This window comes from Anopheles bellator, chromosome 1 (assembly GCF_943735745.2).
Source record: "Anopheles bellator chromosome 1, idAnoBellAS_SP24_06.2, whole genome shotgun sequence".
NCBI classification, from domain to species: Eukaryota; Metazoa; Arthropoda; class Insecta; order Diptera; family Culicidae; genus Anopheles; species Anopheles bellator.
The window spans coordinates 8730142-8754420 of record NC_071285.1 but is presented as its reverse complement, the minus strand read 5'-3'; the positions used below and the strand labels follow the sequence as shown (position 1 = coordinate 8754420).

At 50.2% G+C, this 24279-nt stretch overlaps 6 protein-coding genes across 8 annotated transcripts; 2 read left to right on the top strand and 4 right to left on the bottom strand.

Moving 5' to 3' along the window:
- Positions 1-7650: 7650 nt before the first annotated feature.
- LOC131206998 (1-phosphatidylinositol 4,5-bisphosphate phosphodiesterase gamma-1) lies at positions 7651-12451 on the bottom strand. The gene is made up of 9 exons (XM_058199607.1): positions 12287-12451; positions 12020-12221; positions 11438-11961; positions 10631-11340; positions 10167-10554; positions 9917-10098; positions 9663-9846; positions 8530-9598; positions 7651-8455 (listed from the first exon to the last, which is right to left on the bottom strand). The coding sequence occupies exons 1-9, from the start codon at positions 12449-12451 to the stop codon at positions 8196-8198; spliced, it is 3684 nt and encodes a 1227-aa protein (XP_058055590.1). The 3' UTR covers positions 7651-8195.
- A 526-nt stretch (positions 12452-12977) lies between these two features.
- On the top strand, positions 12978-15392 carry LOC131208435 (probable ATP-dependent RNA helicase DDX56). Its single transcript, XM_058201192.1, has 6 exons — positions 12978-13064; positions 13131-13879; positions 14103-14202; positions 14272-14615; positions 14680-14821; positions 14880-15392. Exons 1-6 carry the CDS (start codon positions 13002-13004, stop codon positions 15147-15149), a joined length of 1668 nt encoding a protein of 555 aa, XP_058057175.1. The 5' UTR covers positions 12978-13001; the 3' UTR covers positions 15150-15392.
- LOC131208445 (large ribosomal subunit protein uL14m) lies at positions 15181-15713 on the bottom strand. The gene has a single exon (XM_058201204.1). It carries the CDS (start codon positions 15652-15654, stop codon positions 15199-15201), a length of 456 nt encoding a protein of 151 aa, XP_058057187.1. The 5' UTR covers positions 15655-15713; the 3' UTR covers positions 15181-15198.
- A 351-nt stretch (positions 15714-16064) lies between these two features.
- Positions 16065-19095, top strand: LOC131205756 (putative pre-mRNA-splicing factor ATP-dependent RNA helicase PRP1). 2 transcript variants are annotated; one of them, XM_058197996.1, is made up of 8 exons: positions 16065-16235; positions 16373-16388; positions 16428-17688; positions 17758-18021; positions 18084-18206; positions 18286-18476; positions 18548-18710; positions 18773-19095. In XM_058197996.1, the coding sequence occupies exons 1-8, from the start codon at positions 16186-16188 to the stop codon at positions 18898-18900; spliced, it is 2196 nt and encodes a 731-aa protein (XP_058053979.1). In that variant the 5' UTR covers positions 16065-16185; the 3' UTR covers positions 18901-19095. The 2 variants fall into 2 exon arrangements, with proteins under 2 accessions (XP_058053979.1, XP_058053978.1); XM_058197995.1 differs by having other exon boundaries at positions 16373-17688.
- Positions 18612-20284, bottom strand: LOC131205757 (grpE protein homolog, mitochondrial). 2 transcript variants are annotated; one of them, XM_058197998.1, is made up of 3 exons: positions 20124-20284; positions 19794-20004; positions 18612-19731 (listed from the first exon to the last, which is right to left on the bottom strand). In XM_058197998.1, the coding sequence occupies exons 1-3, from the start codon at positions 20192-20194 to the stop codon at positions 19306-19308; spliced, it is 708 nt and encodes a 235-aa protein (XP_058053981.1). In that variant the 5' UTR covers positions 20195-20284; the 3' UTR covers positions 18612-19305. The 2 variants fall into 2 exon arrangements, with proteins under 2 accessions (XP_058053981.1, XP_058053980.1); XM_058197997.1 differs by having other exon boundaries at positions 18613-19731; positions 19794-20007.
- Positions 20285-21559: 1275 nt separating this feature from the next.
- Positions 21560-23330, bottom strand: LOC131216685 (uncharacterized). The gene is made up of 4 exons (XM_058211244.1): positions 23320-23330; positions 22710-22863; positions 21838-21974; positions 21560-21746 (listed from the first exon to the last, which is right to left on the bottom strand). Exons 1-4 carry the CDS (start codon positions 23328-23330, stop codon positions 21560-21562), a joined length of 489 nt encoding a protein of 162 aa, XP_058067227.1.
- Between the last annotated feature and the right edge of the window lie 949 nt (positions 23331-24279).

Below are 24279 nucleotides of genomic sequence, written 5' to 3'. Positions count from 1 at the left end.
AGCTGCACTTTTCCCATCGAAAGAAAGCGGCCGTCACGTCGGTAAGGAAATTTTGTGCCAATTTGGGACACCTAGCCCACGATGGACCCGCGCTTGCCTTCAAACAATAAAAAACCCGCTAATGATCGCCCCATCGCAGGCCTCAAACCGAATGAGCCCCATAAAACGTTTGCAATCAGCACCACAACGGGGGTTCCGGGGTCCCACGCTAATCGCTTAATTTTCGGTTCGCTCCAAACCAAAAACTGCAGCTGCAGCAGACTGCACTGCGAAAGTGGCGCAAGCTTTCTTTCTTGGTGCCATTCGGACACTCGCCGTTCAATTCAATAAATTCACCCGTGAGCATCTTTATTATCCGGCGCCGACGCCGGTGCGCCAAGGATAAGGCGGCGGAGCGATATCGGATACACCGAATCGATGGGCCAGTCATTGTAATGACTTTATAACCATCAGCGCCGCCACATTAATAAAGCTCCCGACCAAAAATGGCCGTTGACAAAACCACAATCCGCTTGGGCGTCTCGGTGAGCCCACGGGGGGCGCTCGCCTTGATTTTTCCATTAACTGCAAATCGATTTGCGGACATCAATTTCCAACCCAAACACATACACAGGGCCAGGCACAGGCAGTGGCAGTGGGTATCGCGTATCACGTAGACGGGGTCCGTATCGTAATCGAGCGTTTTAGTCACCGCGCGGTCCGCGTGCGCGAGTTGCGCGGCAAAGGCGACGTCGATTAGCTGCAATTAAAGTGGCTCCTCGATGCCCCGACGACGCCTCTTGATGACGGTGGCGTCTCGCCGAACGCCGTGAGTGCGTGCGTGTTTGTGGTTTGTTTTTTCTCCGTTTTTTGTGCCAAATGACGGGGAATTACCCGCGGCCGGGTGCCAATCACCCCCGGGTAGGCCGGGCAGCCGGGCGACGAAGCTTTCAAGCACCATCCGGGAGAGCACCCGCGAGGCTCTCCGCGCCGCGGCAGGACTGTGGCGCGATTGTGCATTGCGTAAACAATTGCGCAAAATCGCGGTCGGTCGGTTGGAAACGCACCGGCGGCCGGGCCGCGACAAGTGATCGCGTCCGGGGCGGTTCGGTCGGTCAGTCGGTGAATGAATCGTTGATGGGATCCGGGATCCGTTAGATAATTTATCTGCGGTTTGTTTTAGGGTTAGATCGGATTTTTTACGCTTTCGCTGCCATCTTCTAATGTGTGGGGCGCTGTGTTGACACGCAGCGACCACCACTCGTTGTTGTTGGGTTTAATGTTTCCCCGGCGCGGCAACTTAGTGATCGGAGACACGTGAAGTAAACAGTCCTGTGATCGGGGGGGATTTGTGACATAACGTTCAGCATCAGCATTGCATCAGAACTAGTAAGAACTCTTTCGTAGCTTCGATGGCGACCACGTGTTTGGCGGGTGCTTTCCCAGGAATGTGGGCCCAGGACAATTTGAACATTTCCTTCGTTTTTTCGGATAAAATCAATTCAATTCAATCAATTTAACTTATGAAACAGCATTGTCAAGCGTACAGCGTACAGAATTGTCAGCGTTTTAAAATATTGCTCAACATTCAACTTTTTGGGGAAATTTATAAACCATTTGTTTCATTCGTTTTGTTAAACCAGGTGCCGTTGTTGAAAACGTCGGATTAATGTTTTAAATGTGACTAGCAAGGTTATATAAATTCCTCCGCTCTCAATATGAACCTTTAATTGAACCTTTTGCCACAATTAACCAAGATAATTACTACTCAAAATATTTGAAAAGTTATACTGAAAGCCGGACAATTTTAATTTAAGATCCCTGTATTACCTTCCATTTTTGGATCTGATCTTGAAAAGGATATGCGGCCATAATGCTTGAGACGCAAGAGACCTTAATTTCTTTGTCCGATCTAGTAATGGCCAATAATCTAACCTGGGGTCCCTTTTGTTCGCAGAAATCTTTACCCTGGAGGCAGTACCCCCCACGGAGCCTTGCTTTCCCCTGTGCGGGGCCGCCACAACGATCTACTCCAAAGAGACGAAGAAGTACATCTGCCTAGACACGAACGGTCGGCCCAAAGCCCGGGTAAGTCACGAACTTTTCGTCGAGGCCATTTGCTGAGGACACCAATTTACCTTACCATCTCTCTCTCTCTCTCTCTCTCTCTCTCTCCCGCTTCCTGATAGCGCGTCAAAGCCAATATGCCGAAAAGGTGCTTGTTTCACGAGCACATGGACGGTGGCGCCTTCCGCTTCCAGTCGGTCGCGTTTCCGGACTGGTATTTAGGTTTCCACAAAAACGGTAAACCCATTGCCGCGGGAACCCCGGGCGGCCAGGCGAAGGTGGTCAGTGGCGGCCGCGCTGGTGGTCGCGAGCGGCGACGACAGATCAACGAGAAGTGCTTCAACTTTGAGCGCTCCAACGCCACCTCGCTGCTGATGGACGCGACGAAGGCGCAGCCGCCACCACCGACAGCGGCACCGCCACCACCACCACCACCATCGCAGCGTAAGGAAGCGGGACACCGGCAGCAGCAGAAACAGAAAACCCTGCGCCACCAGCAGCGCCAGCAGCTGCTGATGGTGGCACCGGACGATGTCCTCCTCAACGGGAACTCTCTAATCACGGAAGCGGGCTACACGGTGAATGGGGTGGCGCACTACGGCAACCCGTCACCTCCGCCACCGCCGCACCCGCACCGACACAAACACGGTGGAGGGGGCGCCCTGCGGAAGGGCCCGAAAGCCTCGCGCCACTCGCCGCCGCCGCCGCCACCGCCACCCGAACAACAACACCCGAATCTCGATTCCGCCGCCAGCTCACCGAGCACGACCTACGACGATGGTGGGGGTGGTGGTGGTGGTGGTGGTGGCGGTGGGTCACTCAGCGGGAAGGGGGGCAGCGGACGCCGGCGGAGCCACCCGAACCTCCACTTCACCGACCATCCCCTACTCGGCGATATCCTGGCGGGCCCGACCGTCTTCACGAGGCCACCGCCATTAAAGTCATCTCAATCGGTCCACTTCCGGCGCGTAGCAGGAGGAGCAGAATATCGGCCACCCGTGCCACCCGTGCCACCAGCTGCCACCAGCCACGAGCTTCTGGTCGGTCGCACCGGCAACGGAAGTGGCAAGAAAAAGGCTTCCAGCAGCAGCAGCAGCAGCAGCAGCAATAGCGGAGCCGTCGCCGCCGCCGCCGGAAGCCGCCATGTGTCGAAGTTTAAGGGAGAGAAGAAAATGTTAGGCTAGCAGCAGCTCCTCGTCCTCCTGCAGGCAGTAGTAGCGGGCCGTTTTCTTGTTTGTAATATTATTACCCATCACTACTACTTTTGAGAGCATGTGTGTGATGTTGTGCGCGAGAAATGTTTGTATTATTTTATTCGGGAGTTTTTTTTTATTATTTCGACTTGGGTTGACTTCCGGCGGAAGTCGCCGGAGTGAGTGTGCGCGTGTAAAACAGATAAAAACACAGAAGCGGCTAGGCTAGGGTTATTATATTATTATTATATATTAATATATTATTATACTTGTATTACTCTATTGATTAATATTCACACACAAAAGTATTCGTAAGTGCGCGGCGAACGTAACGCAGCATAATAGCAGCAGCAGCAGCAGCAGCGTTCAAACTCTAACGTTAGTTGTGCCGTTTATTCTCCCGGGTCTTAAGCCGCGGGCGTTTCTTCGTCTCTTAGGTCTTTCCGTATGTATGTGTTTGTGCATGTGTGTGTATGGGTGTGTAAATGTGTAGCGTTTAGGGTCTGTTTTAGTTTTTGTTTGTGTATGTGTATGTAGAAACGAAGCATGAGCAATAGAGTGTGGGCCAGCGAGAACAGCGACCACCAGCAGCAGCAGCAGCAACAGAGAGGCGAAGCAAGTTAACCAAATAAATAGAAAGTGGACCTAGACGGGACCGAAAACAAATAGACAAGCAAAACAAGTAAAAGCACGCACACAGACCCACAGTAACCGAACAACACAAGTGACAAACGGAAAGCGAGAAGCAGCAACGCAGCAGCGCAAAGAAGGAACTAGGCGCTGGGGTTTCGCGTGCGCTGCAGTTGCATCGATGCATCGGGGTTTTGCTCGAGTCATCAGGCTCAGGCGCCGTGTGATGTGCTGTGTGGGGCCAAGTGGGGCCTTGCGCTTTCCTCTCTTCATAACGCCTCTCTATTTATGTAGTTTATGTATCGATAATATGATTTCTTCGCACCCTTGGTATCCGCAAAACGAGCGCTGAAGCGAATCAGAAGCAAATCGTAGTTTTTCTTTTCTTATTGAATGATTCCGATTTGGTGGCTTTGGAGTGAACGAACGAAGAACGGCGCGGGTTTCCTTTGCTTCGGGGGTCGGGAGGACTAGAAGGCTAGCTAGCTAGAGGGGTTACTTCTGAGGCTCTGTACGTTTAGTTCGAAACCTAGTAATACGATGTGCCATGAGAGACAGTGCAGGACGGATGATTGGGGCAGCGAGCAGCGGGAACGAGAGAGACAGAGAGAGAGGGCTAATAGCTAACAATGGACATATATAGCCACAAGCAGGGTACTGATAGAACAAAAATGGAACCCACAACCATAGGTGACGCACAACACGAACAGAATAGGCAATAGAAACCAATAGAAGGAGAAAGTACGGCGATAACCATGCAAAAGTAGCAAGTGAAACAAGTAGATAGAAGCACAGCACATAACCGAACAAGTAGAGCTTTTGATCGAGTAGAGCGACAACCGGAAACGAGCCGCACCGACCAGGGTACGGGGACACAACAAACAAAACACATAAAACAAAACAAAGCAAACACATAAAACGGATAAAAGGAGTAGCGGAGCGGAGAACAAACAAGTAAATTGTGCCTTTTCTTGGTCCTTCCCACACGAGCCTTCAATAAGCAGCGTATGATGTGCATGCTTGCCACCTTCAAGATGTTTCAAAACCACGAAACTCAAACAAAACATACACAACACGAAACCGCAGCAGCACCAAATCGAACAAAACACCATAATTGTTATGAGACAATAGTAAAAGAAAATGGAACAAATCACAGCGCTTAAAACTGCAGCCTCAAGCTTCGACGAGCGGCATCCGGCCGGCCGCCGCCATTTTTACCGCGAGCCGAGCCGAGCCGAGGGAGTGCAAGCACGTGGCGTGTGCGCGTCCGTTGCGTATTTATCTGTCGACGTCTAGGGTTTGGCAAGCATATTGGTATTTGCAGATGAGGATGATGATGGCGGCGATGTCTAGAATGTATCAGTATTACCAGTAACACTAGAAAAGCAAACAAGAAGTAATCGAAAACACCGGATAAAATCAAACGCACCAACCAAACCGCAGGCATGTTTTGCGCAGGGATATCCTTCTTCCGGAAAACCGCATTCCAGTTCACCGCAGCCCCAGTTATTGATGCATGCAAAACCACAACTAGACACAGCAGCAGCGAGCTGCCCCAAGTTCGAATAAACAATAGAATGCGTGTGTGTGTCTGTGTGAGTGCCTCTAGTTCACGCGAATAACTACTATTTGGTATTGCGGTAGGCAAATGAGTATGTCGTAGGCATTATTGTGGCTAATGTGTCTGTGGTGTGTAGCGTAGCGATAGCAGTGAGAATGTATTTGGCGGCGAGTAGACAAACAGAAAGGAGCACACCCGCATAAGCAAACTTGAATGGAATGGCGCATTGAGCAGATAAGTAGCGTGCGCGCGCATATTAGATAAGTAACGGTAGCGTTTTGCATACAAAAAATAAACACAAAATCACACATACACTCTGTCCTTTCGTAGAACTTGGTGGTCAAAATTAACCTAATCGAACGGAGAATAATGGCAAACAGTATGAAGCATTGAAAAATCGGAAACCAATCTCACAAAGAGAGAGCGAGAGAGAGAGAGCACGACGTAAAGCTGAAAATTAGTAGAACCTTACCTTGCCTATACTCTATACCCACACCTTACACTATACACCGTATAGCTACCCACCCACCAAATAAAACTAAACAAAAACCACACGAAACACAAAAATCACGCACACAATATCTTTTCGTGCGCACATAAACAAACTCCCGATGATAACGATGATCAAAGCTCGTAATGATTAAACAAAGCATTAACGCAAACGGGGAACCGAAAACACCGCCTGGAAAATGCAAGAAACCAATCTCGTAAACCTAACACGTAAATCCTAAACACACAGAGCGCGCGAGCAGCAGACAAAACACACAAAACAATGCAAAAACAATGCACAACACAGAATATAGAACGAATCTCGAAAGTAATCAATAACTAACAAACGCAGAACCCAACACCACCACCTGGACTGGAAACAACTACAGGACTAGGGGAAAATAGGGGGGGAAAAAAGTAAACAAAACGAAGGAACCTGTTGAGGGTTGAGCCCACCAAAAAACAAAAACAAACAAAACAAAACACAAGAATGCTAATATTGTCAAAGGATGACGCAGTCGCAGAAAAGACGAGTCGAGTGAGTGCAAAAATATGGATGAAATGAAGAATCGCTTTGCGCTCTATTCTCTTCAACAAATGAAACAATAAAAAGCCAACGTTAATGAACATTCCAAATCAAAACGAGGTTTTGTGTGTGTGGGTGTGTCTGTACTCTTTTCTTTATCATTATGTTAGATTCTTCTCTCTCAATGCTTTGGTCCTATGGCCGGTTTTTGGTATTGGCTTAGCTTTTCTATTGCGCTTTTCCGTTTCCGTTAGGGCTTTTCACCCGGTTGGGTCTTTTGGACCGAGCCAGCGCCAGCGATTGAAACTAATTGGAATGTGGTTTGATTTGGTGTACCAAATAGCTAATAATAACTGCGCGGCAGAAAGGAATCGATTCGGTTAAGCAGCTGTATAAAGAGAACACACTAAGTTTAGCAGCGGTTTTTTTATTATTCTATCTCATTACGCATTATATTTAAACAAATCTGCCCGATAGAATGGACAGTGCGATACAACAGCAAAAATGGCTACAGATAGGGGTAGGAATAAAAAATACAACACGAACTATACTTAACATGCCACACTAATTGGTGCTCCGCTTAATGGTGAAACATAATAGAAACGGTGCCAATATTCGCTTTTGGGAAACGAAACAAACGCTAATCAGCCGGCACCGCGGCAGAACTCTAATGCTTGGCACGTAGAGCGGCAGTATATGAGAATTTGAACTTTCCTTTAATTAGTTTTCAAAATTTTGTTATCTCCTTTCATCAACCATTGGATTGGGCACCGCAATGCACCCACCGCGCTTTCGCCCATCGTTCACCATCACCGTGCCGCCGGTGGCCATCGGCGCTTTTCATTTGCTGCCATTCAAAGTATTCTTTAATCGCATACAAATCAAACTAAATTATTCTGTAATGGAGTTTTAACGAGAGCGTTTCTTTAATTTAACAATAAATTATCTCCCAATGGACAATAACCGATCGTTGTCAAATGCCAACTGGTGGGGCTTCGGCTTTCTGTGTTCCTGTTTTTTTTAAGCCACAATGTAAAAATGAAAGAAACTCACCCTGAACCATTTAAGTGCGCCTGTTTCTAATTTTCTTCGCCTGTGGAATTAAGATTTGTTTAAGCCATAAAAAAAACAATCCGTTGCGTGTTTCAATCGGTCATAATTTATTGCTTTCACTTTTGTTTGACACGTATACGGCGGTTGCCTATTGTCCAGCTTTTTCCGTCTAGTTATGGCTCATAAAAAACTCGATCAACACGCTCACACCTTACACCGTAAAATGGAAGTGTGGTTCAACCCATTACCCTCGGAACACGGATTGTGCGACATTGCTGTGTGTGCGCGTGTTCCCGGGAACGCCCGGGATCCATTGCAACCCCCACGTTCCCGTGCGTGTTTTTCCGTGAGTTCCCATCAATCCGTATCCCAAGTTCGCCGTGGGACGCGATGTGCTGTGTAAATCGTGTAAATATGTATACGTGTATATAGCAATACATAATATGTAGGAGGCACATTAGATGGTTACGCGTTGCGCGTATTGTACATATAAAATCTACTTCAAAAACCGATTGCGTCCAATTTCGATAAATACTGCTTCGTAGGGTTACAAACAACAAAAACAACGTTATCTTCCAAGACACTCCGATGCCATTTTGGGGAGAAGGGGGGAAAGAGAGACACAATAGTAGGGAGCTTGTTGCACTGTCCCGTTATTCGATTGCCCTAAAGACCGCACCACCACCACCGCTCGCCGCTAGAGCTCCGTCTGGGGCGGTCTTATGCTGGTGTGCACCAGGAGTGTGGCCAGCTCGAGCTCCTCACTGTACTTGTTGCGCAACGGTACACTCCGGTAGCCGGTCCGGATGGCGCCGAGCGGAAAGACGGCCTGGCCGATAAAGATCGGCTCCCCGAACATGTCCTCGTCCTGCACTTCGAAGCGTATCATCGCAAAGTGTGGGTTCGCTATGCGAAACTCGCAGATCTCGTTCCAGATGGGATTCAACCCGTTGTCCGCTGTGAGTTGGGTTGGGAACCAATAAGAGATATGAGATAAACGCCCGCAAAACGCACGAGGTTAAGACACTTACCTATGGCCCGTGTACGGTGCTTCATGCCACCGTCAAAGGACGCACCCAGTACTTCCACTTCCACCAGCGGACTCGTGATGTTACGGCTCACTTTGCACAAATTGCGCCCTCCGATGATGCGCACGTTCACGATCACCTCACCGACCCCGACCAGCGTGTTCGGGTCCGACGGATCGAACTCGTCGCGGAACATAAAATCTGGCTTGAGCAGAAAACCACATCCCCCGTTGTCGCGAAATTTGGCCTGATTCAACTGCATCGGCTTGTCCGGGGTCTGGAAGTTGAGGGCAATCATTTGCGAACCACAGTTCCACAAGGCCGTCGGGTGGTAGTTGGACGAGTCCAACCGTTGCCCCTTCGGGTACACCCTGCTCAGGTGGTGCCGATGGTACCGCACGAACAGCCCGCGGGTTTCCGGCTGCAGAAAATATTTTTCCGCCTTCGTCTCCGGAAAGCTGGACATCTCGTAAAACACCCACGAGGCGCTGTGATGCTTGAACGGGACACTACGGCAGTAGATGATGAGATCGGACATTTCTTTTGCGACCCGCGAATTGCGCTCCATCTTGCGCCGCTCGTTCTCCAGCACGCTCGCGTTCTGGGCCGCTTCCTTGATCGCGTTCATCCACTCGAACGCCAGTTCCTTCGTCTGCACACCCACCTCGAACACGTTCTGCATCGTCGGGTTCTGGATGCGCAGAATCCGCGCAATATCCGGGTGATTACTGTACGCCATCTCGACAACCGCGCCGTGCACATCGAGCGATCCTTTCTGCAGACTACCGAGCATCAGCGGCTCGTTGGCCGCTTCATCCACCAGCGTACCATCGTCGGCCGCACTTAGCTCCTGCACGTAGTTCGCCGGAAAGTAGTGTTGCCGTTTGCCACCGTAATCCCCGACCCACCAGTCGCTGCCCTTCTTCATGACGTTGCTAATGATGGCGTGTTTGCAGAACGACAGCTCGTCGTCTCGCTGCGCCTTATAATCGTAGAGTGCCTTGACCGTAACGTTCTCGCTCGTAACCGACGAGGGATCCATGTAGCCATATGCGCCGCTCTCTTCCGGCACCTAATGACAGTTCAATCAAGTTAGAAAACGTGCTTCAAAAACGCGGCCACGGAGCAGCACTTACGTCCATCGTGTTGATACGTCGGATCATTTCGCGCGGAATCGGATAGGTGAGCGTAACCTTGCGGTACAGCGGATGTTTGATGTAGAAATTGACTAAATCGACCAAGCTCTCGAACTCCATGCCACCCATCTCGTACAGGCGGCCTTCGACACGTATCCGACAGTGTTTAAACTTTCCGTGCGCGCTACAATTGCGAAGATGGAGACTCTTCAATCGATTGGCATAAGGACCAGCGGGCCAGGGTGGATTCTTACCGAAACGATATGACGAAAGCCTTTGGCCCTTTTTCACTCGGTCGCACCAAAAACGCCCCATCCTGCGGGACCTGATTGAGCACAATCTCCGACTGCTCCCGGGTGGTCGACTGATGGTACCACTCCTTCGTCTCATGCTTGTTCGGCTGGGGAACTGGTTCCTTCAGAGTAATGTAGAATTCCTACAAAAGAAAAAAACAATCAAATGTCCATTCGCTGTTGAACAACCGGATAACCGGGGGACACCTACCGCACTGCGGAGTGCATTCTGTCGGTAGTACATGATCAGACTGTACAAACTGTCAAACAGCACGTTCTCCATCAGATAGTACTTCGTGACGCCCTTGTCCTGTTTCAACTTGATTCGACAGTGGTTCGGTTTGCCCTGGCGCCAGAACGACAAACAGTAATCGCCGACAAAGGTGACACTCTCGCGCACCAGAAACGTTCCATCGCCAAGGTGTGAAAATTGCTGCAACAGTTTTTCGGCCTCCTCACGGCCACCGCTCAGCTTGCCGTGGAACCAGTTTTCACCGAAATGCAGCTCATCATTCGACACGACCGTACCGTCGCGGGTGCGGCTTCCGAAATCATTCTCTTCGCGTTCCTCGTCCCGTCCATCGTTGTCACGATCGGTTCTAAAAGGAAACACAACCGCCGTTCACCATTAAATTTGGCCTCCTCCAAATCCGGTTCGCCTCGTTCGCCACATACCGCTGACTGTCGGTGTAGAAAAGTTTGTGTTGCGTCAGCACGAAAAAGTGAGCGTTCCATCCCTTGTCGACCGGATCCTCCAGGTACAGAATGCCGTTCTTGACCGTGTTCCGGATGTCGAGTTCACCGTCGTCGGCGCCGCCACGTTGCATCAGAATGGCCGACTCTTTTCCGCCCTCATCGACCACCACCATTCCGTTCTCGGGAAGCTTTTTGTGTTTTAGAATGATCTTGCGCTTCAGCTGCTGGGGCGATGGAAGCTGCGTTTCGGTTTTATCGATCGGTTGCGTCAACAGCAGCTCACCAAACACCTCGCACATCGCTTGCGCCATGCGGCGCTGCTGCGTGAGCGAACAGTTTTGCTCGATCGACAGAATGAGCGGATAGTCCGACGTAACAAACGCGTGCTCCTTGATCGTACGGATCACGTCCAGAAACTTGATGCGCGTCGTAAACGTGTGGCCGTGAAAGATCAGCGGCATATTGTCCGGGCCATCCCAGCAGTCCAGCTCAATGCACCGGCATCCCATACGCAGTGCCCGCGCGTACGCTTCCACCGACGATTCGCTAGAAAATTGATCCCCCGTCAGGTAGGTGTTGTGCGACGACGATATCCAGTAGTGCGAGAGGGGTCGCGTCATGTCCTGATACACGGTATCGCACCGTCTGTTCCAAATTTCGTTTTGTCGCGAGAATAGAAAATCGATAAACTGCAAAAAAGAGCCGTGTCATCACTGTAGTGTGCCGCCGTAACAGATGGTGCAGCCGACAGCGAACCACTTCCGCCGATCCCCGTCGCCGACCTACCTCGTGCAGTCGCAGATAAGGCTCGCGAACGTCACGTGCCGGGTCTTGGATGTAGTCGCTGATAAATTTGGCTACCTCCTCCTCGCTGCGAGCACCGTCCGGGGCGTCACCCTCCTGTTCGTCCTGTTCTTTGGTCAGAAATTTGCGAAACTCTTGCAGTGTCACCGTTTGGCCGTCCTGGGTGTACGAAGCCAGCCGTACACCGTCAAAGTACTCGGGCAGGGTGGCCGGCGGCAGTATCAACCGTTGGTAGAGCCGCGTAAAGTCATCAAACCCGAGCTCGTTCCGCCGCCTTGTGTCCACTTCGTGGAACACATCGTTCAGCTTGGCGGTGGAAATTTTGCAATTTATCTTCGGCAGAAACGACCGAATGTCCTTCACGCTGGCCGTGCCGTTGGTTTCCATCAGATAGAACTCACGCCTCAGCCAGCGCTCGATTTGCAGCCAGTAGGGGGCCGTGACGGTATCGCTGATGAGATACTTGAGCCCCTTGAGCCACATATCAGCCTCTTTCTCGGAGAATGCTACGAAAGGAGACGAAACGTTAGAACGCAGGAGAAATTGCCGCGGCCCCAAACGTACCAACGATCGAAACGGTGCGCAATTTAAAGTCATTCCCGTGCAGCACCACGAAACACTTGCGCGGTTCGCTTTTCTTGGCCTCTTCGGGCCATTTTTCGAAATCTTTCGACTTCTTGCCTGGCCGAACCTCCTTGACCTCCCGCAGCTCCAGCGAACCCTCGTAGCTGCTGCGCCCGTTGGTCTGCACAGGGGACCATATGATCTGGAACGGAGCAAAATAAGTCAGGCTTGAGTCTGCGGAGGATCACCGCAGCGCGAAGCACTAACCTGGCGCGTTTCCCGGCGTAGCATAAGCGTTTTCTTTTCCGGCCGCTTCCGGGGATAAAACTTCTGTATCAGGGTTCCGCGTTCCAGCTGGCAGATTATTTGCTCCATTTCACCGAGTGCTGCCAGGCAGTTGCTGCCAGCAGCGCTACCACTGCTGAAGCTCATCGTGTGGTCCGGAATTCACGGCGTGGGAAGACGTAAGAACGCGAGCCGATAATCCCGCACTAGTCTGACGAATGCCCAACGTGTTCACTGAGCGGAACTGCTATCTTGGGACACATTATTTCCGCCCAACCAAGTAGACAATAAAAAAAGAAAGTTGCTCACTAATCGCGCGGAAAGGAGATCGTCGGTCGGATGTGAAATGTCAATCTAATGAAGCGATAATAAACGAGCGACAGAGACAGCGAGCGGGTGAAATGGAGCGAGAGAGCAGCGCAATGTTTACGTGCGAAATTCTGAAAGGCAGCGAACGGAAAACGGCGATAATGCCGGTTTGATAAAGATTGCAGTGCTTAGAGCCTCGGCAACGCGGTAATTCGAAGTCCTACGTGGGCATTTTTCGTATAATCGTTATTTTGTGTTGCTCTTAAAGTTGACCGTTCCTATATGCACCTTGAAATCTGTGTGCCCAGTGAGTGATGTCTCCAGAGGTGAGCTGTCAAAAACGAACACGCTGTTTGCAGGAAAAGGCGTAAAAAGATCGCGGGTAAACATGGACAACCCGGAGCAGGAATTAAACTTTCACGAGCTAGAGTTGGACGATCGTTTGCTAAAGGTTAGTACGCCCCGAACACTTTCAATCTCAATCTCACTCACTCAATCTCTTGTGTGAAATCCCCAGGATATCGCTCGTTTGGGATGGATATCTCCGACACTCGTGCAGGAAAAGGCCATACCGTTCCTGCTGGAGGGCAAAGATGTGTTGATTCGTGCACGCACCGGCTCCGGGAAGACGGCCGCTTTTGCCATCCCGATCATACAGAGCATCCTTAGCCGGAAGGGTGAATCGGCCAACCGTGAGACGTCGGTGCTCGTGATGGCACCAAGCCAGGACCTGTGCCACCAGATCACTAAAGTTTTCGCTGAGCTAACGTCCTCGTGCGGCGCTTTGGTACGCGTGGTCGATCTTTCGTCGAAGGAAGATCGTGCCACACACCGGCACCTGTTGTCCGAACGACCCGATATTATCGTCTCAACACCGGCGAAATTACGCACCGTGCTAACCGACGGAACGCTGAACGTTCGTGAAAGCCTGCGCTGTGTTACGATCGACGAGGCCGACCTTATGTTCTCCTTCGGATTTGAGAAGGATCTTCGGGAAGTATTGACACATTTTCCCCCAGTGCATCAGTCGGTGCTGTGTTCGGCCACACTGGAGGAAGATGTGGAGTCACTCAAGAAGTTGATTCTTCACAATCCGGTCGTGCTGAAGCTGGAAGAACCGGATCTGGTAATAGGAAGCCAGTTAACGCACTATCAGGTTGAAGTGGAAGAAGTGGACAAAGCAGTGGTTCTGTACACGCTCCTCAAACTGAAGCTAATTCAGGGCAAGTGCATCATCTTCGTTAAATCTGTCGAGCGGTGCTACAGGTAAGTTACCCTTTCTTGTCATATTCAGCACCACTTTATGATGAACGTCTAATGGACCCTTATGGAGGTGGCATTGATCGACGTTCTTCGGACCGTCCTTCTTTGGCCACCGAGTGACACTTGGACTAATCTTCTCTCTGATTTCTACTTTAACTTCATCTTAGTGCTTTTAACTGTCCATTGTCTGGACTAATTTGTTACTTTCTGCTTGTTCGTGTTCCAGATTGAAACTATTTTTGGAACAGTTCAACATTCGCTCATGCATTCTGAATTCCGAGCTACCGATCAAAATCCGCTGCCATGCAGTCAGTCAGTTCAATCAGGTATACTCAGCGGCGCGCAAAATCTATCACGTTTCTTCTGTAAGCCAACAAATGATATCTTTCGCACAGGGAATTTACGACACGATCATTGCCTCGGACGAGCTGATGACCGATAACCCGGAGCGGGTCAGCAAGAAGAAAGCGAAAAAGGTGTCCACCAAAAAGCTTCTGCAACAGAGCTCCGAAGCGGAATCGAGTGTTTCGCGTGGCATCGACTTCCAGTGCGTGTCGTGCGTGATAAACTTTGACTTTCCGAGCGACATCAACTCGTACATCCATCGGGCAGGGCGTACGGCGCGAGGTAAGAATAATGGCAGTGTGCTGTCTTTGGTGGCCAACGATGAGGTGGAGCGCAAACGAGAGGTAGAAGAATTCCTGCAAGGACTGGCGGCCGACGAAGGATTCACAATGAAGTAAGCGTTATTTCGGGAAAAGATACAGTTCTCCGTACTAATATGGGGAATTGGTTATTGGCAGGGATTTCCAGTTTAACTTCAACGAGGTAGAAGCTTTCAGGTACCGCGCAAAGGATGCCTGGAGAGCCATCACAAAGTTTTCGATCCGAGAGGCCCGCATCAAAGAGCTGAAGGCAGAAATGTTCAACTCGGAAAAGTTGAAGGTAAGACGGCTGCAAGGTAATTTAGAAAATTACTGATTTCGCTTTTGGTTGTGTTAAGTCTTTCTTTGAGGAAAATCCACGGGACCTGCAAACGCTACGGCACGATCGATCCCTGCACACAGTGCGCGTACAAGAACACCTGGGAGACGTGCCGGATTATCTCGTTCCGCCGTCACTACGATCAATCGTAGCGTTTACCAACACCCGGCGCAACAAGAAATCATCAACCGATTGGCGAACCGCCCGATTCCAGCGGAAACGAGCCTCGAAAGCGGAAAATCCGTTACTGATGGACGGCATGGACTACGGGAAGAAGCGGAGAGTGTAAACACCGCAATCAAAGCGCACCAATATAATGTTACTATCATTTTGGTTTATTAAATAAATCTGCTTGCTATCGCGAGTAGCTTTGTGTAGTCTGCGCCTTTCGCTTGTGTCTTTTCCCGCAGAATCGTTCGCAGCATGGTCGGAATGGGCACGTGTATGCGCGTTCCGAGCGGTGTTCCGTTATCGTCGATCAGCACCAGATTGTTGCTGTCGAACTTGGGCACTTTCGGCTTCTGAAACTGGCGCAGCCCAACCAAAATGCCCTTTTTCTTCTGGCCCTTGATGGCCACCAGCACTTTGTCCCCGATGAGGCCAACGTGCCGCTTGTTGTAGACGTGTATACACTTTGGTGGCCGCCCTTCTGCCATCGCCCGTTTGCCGATATCACTGTTGTCCACGACCCGTAGTCGCGCCAGTTTGCGGATCTCACTGCATGCCGGCGTCGTGTGTATTGTCCGGGAAACGGCACGGAACGGGAACAGCTGAAGAAGGCCGTTTGTCAGCATTTTCGGTTGATTGCCGAGCAGAGGATCTTTGCGTAACCGGATAAACGAAATTCGCTGCAATGTTTTGCTCGGTTGACATGAGCACATGGAGCACAAGGTTTGTACAAGCAGACGGTGGTACCGGCAAGATGGGATAATTGCCCTACGCAGTTAAACTCGCGGAACTGCCTTAAAACGTTCTGCAATCTCTGTTAAAAGTCTCTCAGTTATAGTTGATTTTGCCCCAATGACGAACTCTACATTTTGGAAGCTACGTTTTGTAGTGTTTACCTTTTCCGCCCAGCACTGTACAGCACTTCGCTAGCAACCTTGGGCGTGTGAAGGAAGGCGTTTTGACAGCGGCGAACGCCATTTTTAAGTTTGCGGAAGCAACAAAACCTTGCCTGTGTTTTCCCAGCGAGTTTCATCGTGTTTTCCCAGGAAAACGTTTCGCGTAGGAAAAACTCAGGCACAGGAAACAATTACAAGCCGTTCCCGGAGCGGTAGTGATAGTGTTATCGAATTTGGGTCGCGCACCGAACACGCGGTACGATGTCGAAACGCCGGATCGAGGTGATGGATCCGTTCATCAAGAAACGCAGGTAAGCACCGCATTGTGGCCAGCGTGCGTGTGTGTATGCTTCCGCACGTCGTTGGTATGGCGTCAACGAACCCACGGGGGGTGCTCCAATACGGACAGATAGCCGGAAGACTAACGCCGGATCGTTCTGCTTCGCAGGGAAGAAAAGGCAGCTGCCGAGGCGGCTGCCGGTTCCGGCGCCAGCTCTTCGAAGCTGGACTCTGGCGGGGGAACGTCGTACGGATCGGGTTCGAGCGCGCTGGTGAAAGGGGCAGCCGCCGGTGGAGCCGAAGCGGGTGGAAAAAATCCTCTCAACGGAATTCCCTACACACAGAACTACTACAATCTGTACAAAAAGCGTATCACGCTGCCGGTGTTTGAATACAAGACGGATTTTATGCGGCTCCTGTCCGAGCACCAGTGCATCGTGCTGGTCGGTGAAACCGGTTCCGGCAAAACAACTCAAATACCTCAGTGGTGCGTCGAGTTTGCGCTCAAGTCGAGCACGAAAGGTGTCGCGTGTACGCAGCCCCGTCGAGTGGCCGCCATGTCGGTGGCGCAGCGAGTCTCGGAGGAGATGGACGTAATGCTGGGCCAGGAAGTGGGCTACAGTATCCGTTTCGAAGATTGTTCGTCACCCCGAACGCTCCTGAAGTACATGACGGACGGTATGCTGCTGCGGGAAGGTATGAGTGATCCGATGCTCGAGGCCTACCAGGTGATTCTGCTCGACGAGGCACACGAACGTACGTTGGCCACCGATCTGCTGATGGGTGTGCTGAAGGAGGTGATCCGGCAGCGCAAGGATTTGAAGCTGGTCGTCATGTCGGCCACCCTCGATGCCGGCAAGTTCCAGCAGTACTTTGATAACGCGCCGCTGATGAACGTTCCGGGCCGGACACACCCGGTCGAGATCTTCTACACGCCCGAACCGGAGCGCGACTATCTGGAGGCTGCCATCCGAACCGTCATTCAAATACACATGTGCGAAGACATCGAAGGGGACATTCTAATGTTTCTCACGGGCCAGGAAGAGATCGAGGAAGCGTGCAAGCGCGTAAAACGCGAGATCGACAATCTCGGGCCGGACGTGGGCGAACTGAAGTGCATACCACTCTACTCGACCCTGCCGCCGCACATGCAGCAAAAGATTTTCGAAAGCGCCCCACCGAAGCGGGCCAACGGTGCGATCGGGCGCAAGGTGGTCATCTCGACCAACATTGCCGAAACGTCGCTCACGATCGACGGGGTCGTGTTCGTGATCGATCCCGGGTTCAGCAAGCAGAAAGTATACAATCCGCGTATCCGTGTCGAGAGTTTGCTCGTTTCGCCGATCAGCAAAGCGTCGGCCCAGCAGCGGGCTGGTCGCGCCGGCCGTACGCGTCCCGGCAAGTGCTTCCGGCTCTACACGGAGAAGGCTTACAAAACGGAAATGCAGGACAATACGTATCCGGAAATCTTACGCTCCAATCTGGGTAATAACCGTGTTGGGGGAGCTGACCAAACCGGAAGATGATTCACATTTTTGGTTTCCCTTCTTTCAGGAACGGTGGTGCTGCAACTGAAAAAGCTCGGCATCGACGATTTGGTGCATTTCGATTTTATGGATCCACCGGCACCGGAAACGCTGATGCGAGCGCTCGAGCTGCTGAACTACCTTGCGGCGCTCGACGATGATGGCAACCTCACCGATCTCGGTGCGGTGATGGCCGAGTTTCCGCTCGATCCGCAACTGGCCAAAATGTTAATCGCCAGCTGCCAGCACAACTGCTCCAACGAGATCCTTTCCATCACTGCGATGCTTTCGGGTAGGTGGAGCGCTTCAATCCTTTCAACGGCCGCTTATGCTAATCGACCCACTGTTCCACAGTTCCCCAGTGTTTTGTGCGGCCGAATGAAATGAAAAAAGCTGCCGACGATGCAAAGATGCGGTTCGCGCACGTCGATGGTGACCATCTTACGCTGTTGAATGTATATCATGCTTTTAAACAAAGTAAGCACTGATTGGTTGGCTCGTGAAGTGAAGTTTTGAAAAACCGTTGATTTAACTAATTTTCCCGTTTTCCCGGTAGACAATGAGGACCAAAGCTGGTGCTACGATAACTTCATCAACTATCGGTCGTTAAAGTCTGCCGACAACGTGCGGCAGCAGTTGGCCCGCATTATGGACCGCTTCCAGCTGCAGCGCACCAGCACCGAGTTTACCTCCCGGGAGTACTATTTTAACATTCGCAAGGCTCTGGTGCAGGGCTTTTTCATGCAGGTTGGAGCAATGTATTCCGTTCTAGTGACAGTATATATTAACATTGTTTATTTACCATCTACCTCAATAAGGTTGCTCACTTGGAGCGCACCAAGCACTATCAAACGATAAAGGACAACCAAGTGGTACAGCTGCATCCGTCCACTTGCCTCGACCACAAACCGGAGTGGGTCATCTACAATGAGTTTGTGCTGACGACGAAGAACTACATCCGTACCGTGACGGACGTGAAGCGTAAGCATATTATGAAGAGGTAGCAAAAGGAAAATTATTTACCCCTCTTTTTCCACTTTCAGCCGAATGGTTGCTTCAGATAGCACCCCAGTACTACGATATGAACAATTTCCCGCTGTGTGAGGCCAAGCGGCAGCTGGAGCTGATAATGGCGCGATTGGACTCGAAGCAGTTCCAGCAAGGTTTTTAAGAAGCTTCGTGTGACTTTTTGCGTAGTTCTGCTTCAGCGACGGTGTGAATCCGGTTGAAGTGGAAATATTATTTCTGTTGTACTATAACGCACGGGGGTGCTGAACCTATTCCTTCGTCATTCATCTGCACCTACCGAATTGAGGACGCCGGCGGGTGGCGAGAAACGAAACATATAGCGCAATAAAGATTGTACACACTACTTCCGTTTCATCGTTTTGTTTGGTAATGAGCCGTTTTCTGTTGTCCAATCGGAACATAATGTAGCGTTTTATTTATTGTGGAATATGCTGCGCTACCCAAAACTTCCCTCGGTGGGCCACCGCATCGAATAATATTAACAAGGTGCGCCTCACCACACACAATCGGTTCCCACTTCAGAGTGCCGTTAGCATCCCTTCGTTAGTTATCCCTTCGTGACCCCGACCAGTGCGGGACGTATGCAGCGATCGTGCAGCTTGTAGCCAATCTTGCTCACGACCACCACCGTGTTTGGCTCGACGTTTTCCACCTCCTGCTGGAACAGGGCTTCGTGCAGGTTCGGGTTAAACTTTTCATTCATCGGATTAACCGCCTCCAGTCCGTGTCGCCGGAACACGCTGTTGAGCTGTGCCCGGGTCATCGTGAGGCCCTCGAAGAGATTTTTCAGATGTGGATTGCGATCAGAGACCTCCTCCTTCGGCACTGCTTCCGTCGCGTGCCCCAAAATATCGGCCACCTCCAGCAGATCCTTGCAGAACCCTTGAATGCCAAACTGTTTGGCATCTTCGATCTGTTTCGTTAACCGCCGTCGGATGTTTTCACTCTCGGCTAGCGCTCGTTTGTACTTATCCTGCAAGTGGCCAGAAGATGACGGTGAATAATGGATTCAATCCTTAGCTTCCCCGTACGTACATCCAGGGTTTTGACTTTCTCCTTCAGCTCTGTCGTCTCTTTGCGCAAATCTTCAATCTCCAGGGTCAGCTTCTTTTCGCCCTCGCTCGGTTCCTCGACACGTGCCGTGTCTTTTTCGGTACTAAAGTCCCGTGTTGTGACTGTGCGTAGTGTGTTTGCCTCCGAGAGCAGGATTGACCGGGCATGTCCTGGGAGTAACGTCGATTGCATTCTGCTTTTGGGGGGGAAAGAGCGGCAGATTAGGGTCCACTTTGCCGAGAATGTTGTTGTGCGGCACTCAAGTTACATCACCCTCCACGCGGGTTGCCGGGTGATGATGGTAAGTCTTACCTTACAGTCGCCGGAAGCCGTAGACGGTCCAGCCGCACCAGCAAGCTGAGTGCGGTTTTCGTGCGATGCATAATGTTTTAGTTAGGGAACAGAACACGAAAATGCACCGATGCACCGAATGTTTAGGATGGAACGCAAAAACGCTCTTCTGAATTTTTGTGTTTTCTTTTGACGTAATGTTTTTGACATTTCAGATTAATGCCAAACTGCTGCGCCTCTGTCAAAGCGTTTATGGGGCGAAAATCCGACCGTTAGAAAACGCTTTGTTTGCAAACAGAGGATAATTCAAGTTCTTATTTGCTGGTATAGCAACAAAATCGAAAAAACAGAAAAAAAATATTCAGAAATCAATTTATTTCTCTTCTATTTCTATTTTCTCGGACCAAAAACACGAACGTTAACACTTTATATTTTTGCTGCCACACGAAGCGTAAGCGATTTAACATTTTTACGCTAGTTTTCTCGCCTCATGTAGCTCCCAGTATGAGAAGTGTTTCATAATATATTGTACATGTTGCACACAAGCAGCAAAATTGTTTGTAACATACATTTTGTTTCGCTTTTGCTACTGATGCTTCCCTGATATCTTTTCGGCCGTGAAACCTCAATTTTCTTAGGTGCTCTTTTGATAAGTTTTTCTTTTTATAATTTTTTAAATTCATTTTTTAACAATTTCAATATTTAAAATTCGTAAAGAACGCACGAAACACATAAGATGCAACAGTTTTACACAAGTAGTAACAATAAATGGCAAGCAACAAACAAGATGCTTGAAATTCACTCAGGATCGAAAGATGTGTAATTCTTGCGTCGCAGGCTCGCAAATTGAGTTACTGATTACTTATTATATTAAAATGATTCCGTCGGTTTAAATTGCACTTGTCGCTGGAACTGTTGGCAGTGTTCAGAATATTAGAACATTTGGCACAAAGCATCAGTACTTTTTGTTTTTAATCTTCTTTAAAATAAAATGGAAAGTAAAACATATTTGTACTCTTCTTTTGCGAATCCTTTATCCCTTTTTACACCTTCGGCATGAAATTTGATATCCATCCGTCGCGGGAAACTGCTGTGTCTTGGATTCACGTCTGCTGAAGGTCAGCCAGCGCACAAAAGGTTGTCCTCGAGAAACAATAGCTCCTTGCTGAAGTATGTCAAAATATTTGGCCCCGGTTCGGGCACCACAAAGGCAGGATCTTCACATGCGAAATCTAGCACAGAGAAGGATCGTTTCTCACTCTGCCTTTAGGCTGAGACTTACCTGGTGCCGATGGAGCAAGTTTGGAGTATCACATTGATGGGGAATCTATTTGGTAACGAACTAACGGAAACGAACTAATTATTTAACATTACTTTATTTGCTATTGGTTCCTACAGTATGGCTTTTGACTTTCCTACCCAAAGTAGTTTCTAAATGACACATTCCACGTTTTTTTCTATCGCTGTGCTGCAAACAAACTCATCAGCCGCAGCATCGTTTTGGCCGAGTACAGACATAAAGGGTAGCGGCCGTAGCACTTCTCGTGGTTGTTGGCCACCGAAAGGTTTCCGTTGTACCGGAGGCCACTTTCGAACGCTTCCTGCAGCGGTTTCGGGACCGTTTTGCTGTTTTCCACACTAAATCTGCAAAGAGCAATCATTAACCCTTATCGATCGGCCAATTGGGTTCCGGCATCCGGCATTTGGTCCAAATATGATGTGCCCCAAAACTTACGCAATAAATTCATAAATTATCTTCGCTTGCCCATCGCGTGGCTCGGCGCCGGCGGCCAGCTGGCAGACGAGCGAGAGGGCACACTTCCACGGATCGGCCCGCAGCATTTGGTTCCAGTTAATTTTCGCCTCGAAATCCTGCAACATGGCAAGGTAGTTTAGCTTTCGTTAATTTCTGGAGCAATCCATAATTTAATTCTGTGTAAAAAGTATTGTGAATGTGGGATTTACAATCGGCAGCCCGCCAAAGGTTTGGCTTCGTGGCCAACAAAAAAAGGACTCCCTATGTAATGGAAAACGCTGCACACCAGGGTAAGGGAAAATCGCGGCCCATCGCTCCTCCTATTTTCTGACGCTGTCTCGGCGCTCGAGCGCATGGCGGAAACTGATTCCGGACCGAGTACGAGAACGGAACAGAAACATAGTGCTTTTCCATGGCGAGGTGTCCTTTTACCGTGTGTGTGGTCCTGCCGTCCTGTGTACGGGAAATAATAAACTAATGGCGGTTACGCAAGCCGCTGGCGGGCCATTCTGGTTTTCCCGAGAACTAGAAATGGATGACGGAACGTTGGTGCATTAACTGGACAAGTAGTCCATATAATCACACTTTCCACTCGCACTCTATTTATCTCGTGGCGTGGCCCGTGTCTTTCTCCCAGCCTTTCTGAAAAGGATCTTGCCACACACGGAGGCTGATGGAATGTGCCGGTTCCCGTGTCAGCGTAAGATGCTCTTTTCCATTCCCAATCGTAATGGAAAAGAATCAAGTGGTTTTCCATTCGCCAGTCCCACGGGAAACTGAATGAGAACCGCACACGAAACGGGTGGTGCACTTTGGCGACGGCCGTCGGTTAATTTTTCCCCACTGCTTACCATTAGCGTTGCCGTCCGATTGTAGGATAATGATGGGCCGAGGTCCCGCTTTCCCGACGCCATGAACAGCGGTTTGGACAGCTTCATAAAGTCCTGCGCCAGAAGGTGCAGCGTGTAGAGCGATCCCAAAGTGACGATGGCAAGAACCAGGAACCTGCAACAACGTATCGAATGGGGGGCTCCGTTACTCCAGCGACACTCCCGAAATTGTAATCATTTAATGCACCGCCCGGGGGCTTAAGTTTTGTGGGGACCCACAACCCACAGTGTTGGCTGCCTTATTGGGAAATGTTGTCAATATTTAAATGATGAGCGAATGATTTTTTTGTTGGAATGATTAATTACTTTCGCCTTGCGTCAGAAAACAATTTACACTCTACGTGTGGTTTCATCTAACAAATAATTCACAAGTCGCTGCTTATGGGTTTATTACGCAACAAACTGGGGGTTGTTGATCACTCAAACAATAATTCACAATAAAGCCAAATACGGCCACCAACCCCGTTTTGACAACTTTCACAACAACTTTTACCAATCGGTTTAACCAATTAAAATTATTTATTCACTGTCCGTATCAGACTGATAATGCTATCAGCGTCTTGTGTCCTACCTTAATCCCATTTTGCACTAACGAATCACAAATCACGTTGTTGGGCACTCTTTCCGTCGCTAATGTTTTATCACTTTAAAGTTTTGCCGTTGCGTAACCGTTCGTTCGATCACAAAACGATTGATCTCGATCTCAAAATCGGAACGCAAGAACGACTTCCAGCTTCCGGACTAAGCGCACGATCGGTCCAGACTTTTCGATCGCGTGCTGCTGCGGCGCAGATCCTCCAATCAGCTGGGCCAGGGTTACGCGACTGGGCCCCAGTTTGGCGCACTTTCGGCCCGAAGTACCCGACGAGCCCAACGAGCCCAACGGAGCGGACTTAAACGCTTTCGTCGATTGCGCACACCACGAGTGAGTCCGCGCGGTGGCCGAGCCGGCGGCCGAAAACGAAAGTGGGCGCGCGCAATCGGCATCCCCACAAGTGCCACGGGAGTCACCGTCGCCGTCGTGGCCAGGTCCCACTATTTGGGATTCTTCAGCCAACCGGTTGGGAGATGGGGACGAAATCGGTCCGAGTCTACGCACCTTCTCGGAGTGGCGCAGTACGAGTTGCGTGCCACGCGATTCACTCGCCACGATGGATTACGTTTCAATTGCGCGGCCACACCGGTCAACTCGAAACCGGGTTTGGTACCGGCCTCTTCCGGGTGCGTTTGGTGATGGAACTTTAGACACGAACAGTATCGCCGTTGCCTGGTTTGACACGTGATTCCAGTCGTCGTTGAGGCAGGTCGTCACGCTGCCATTCGATTTACGGGCTATAAATTTAATTTCAAGCTCACCCTAACGAGTCACGAGCCTGCATGATGCACGTATGAAGATGGCCCCCACTAAACGGGTTTATGTTTCATCTGCCTACACCAACCTGGAGTTGACATTTTCTCCTACATTCCACCGACGGACCTCGCACGAGTGGCCTACAAACAACGAAGCCTAACAGCCAGCGAAGTACGTTAA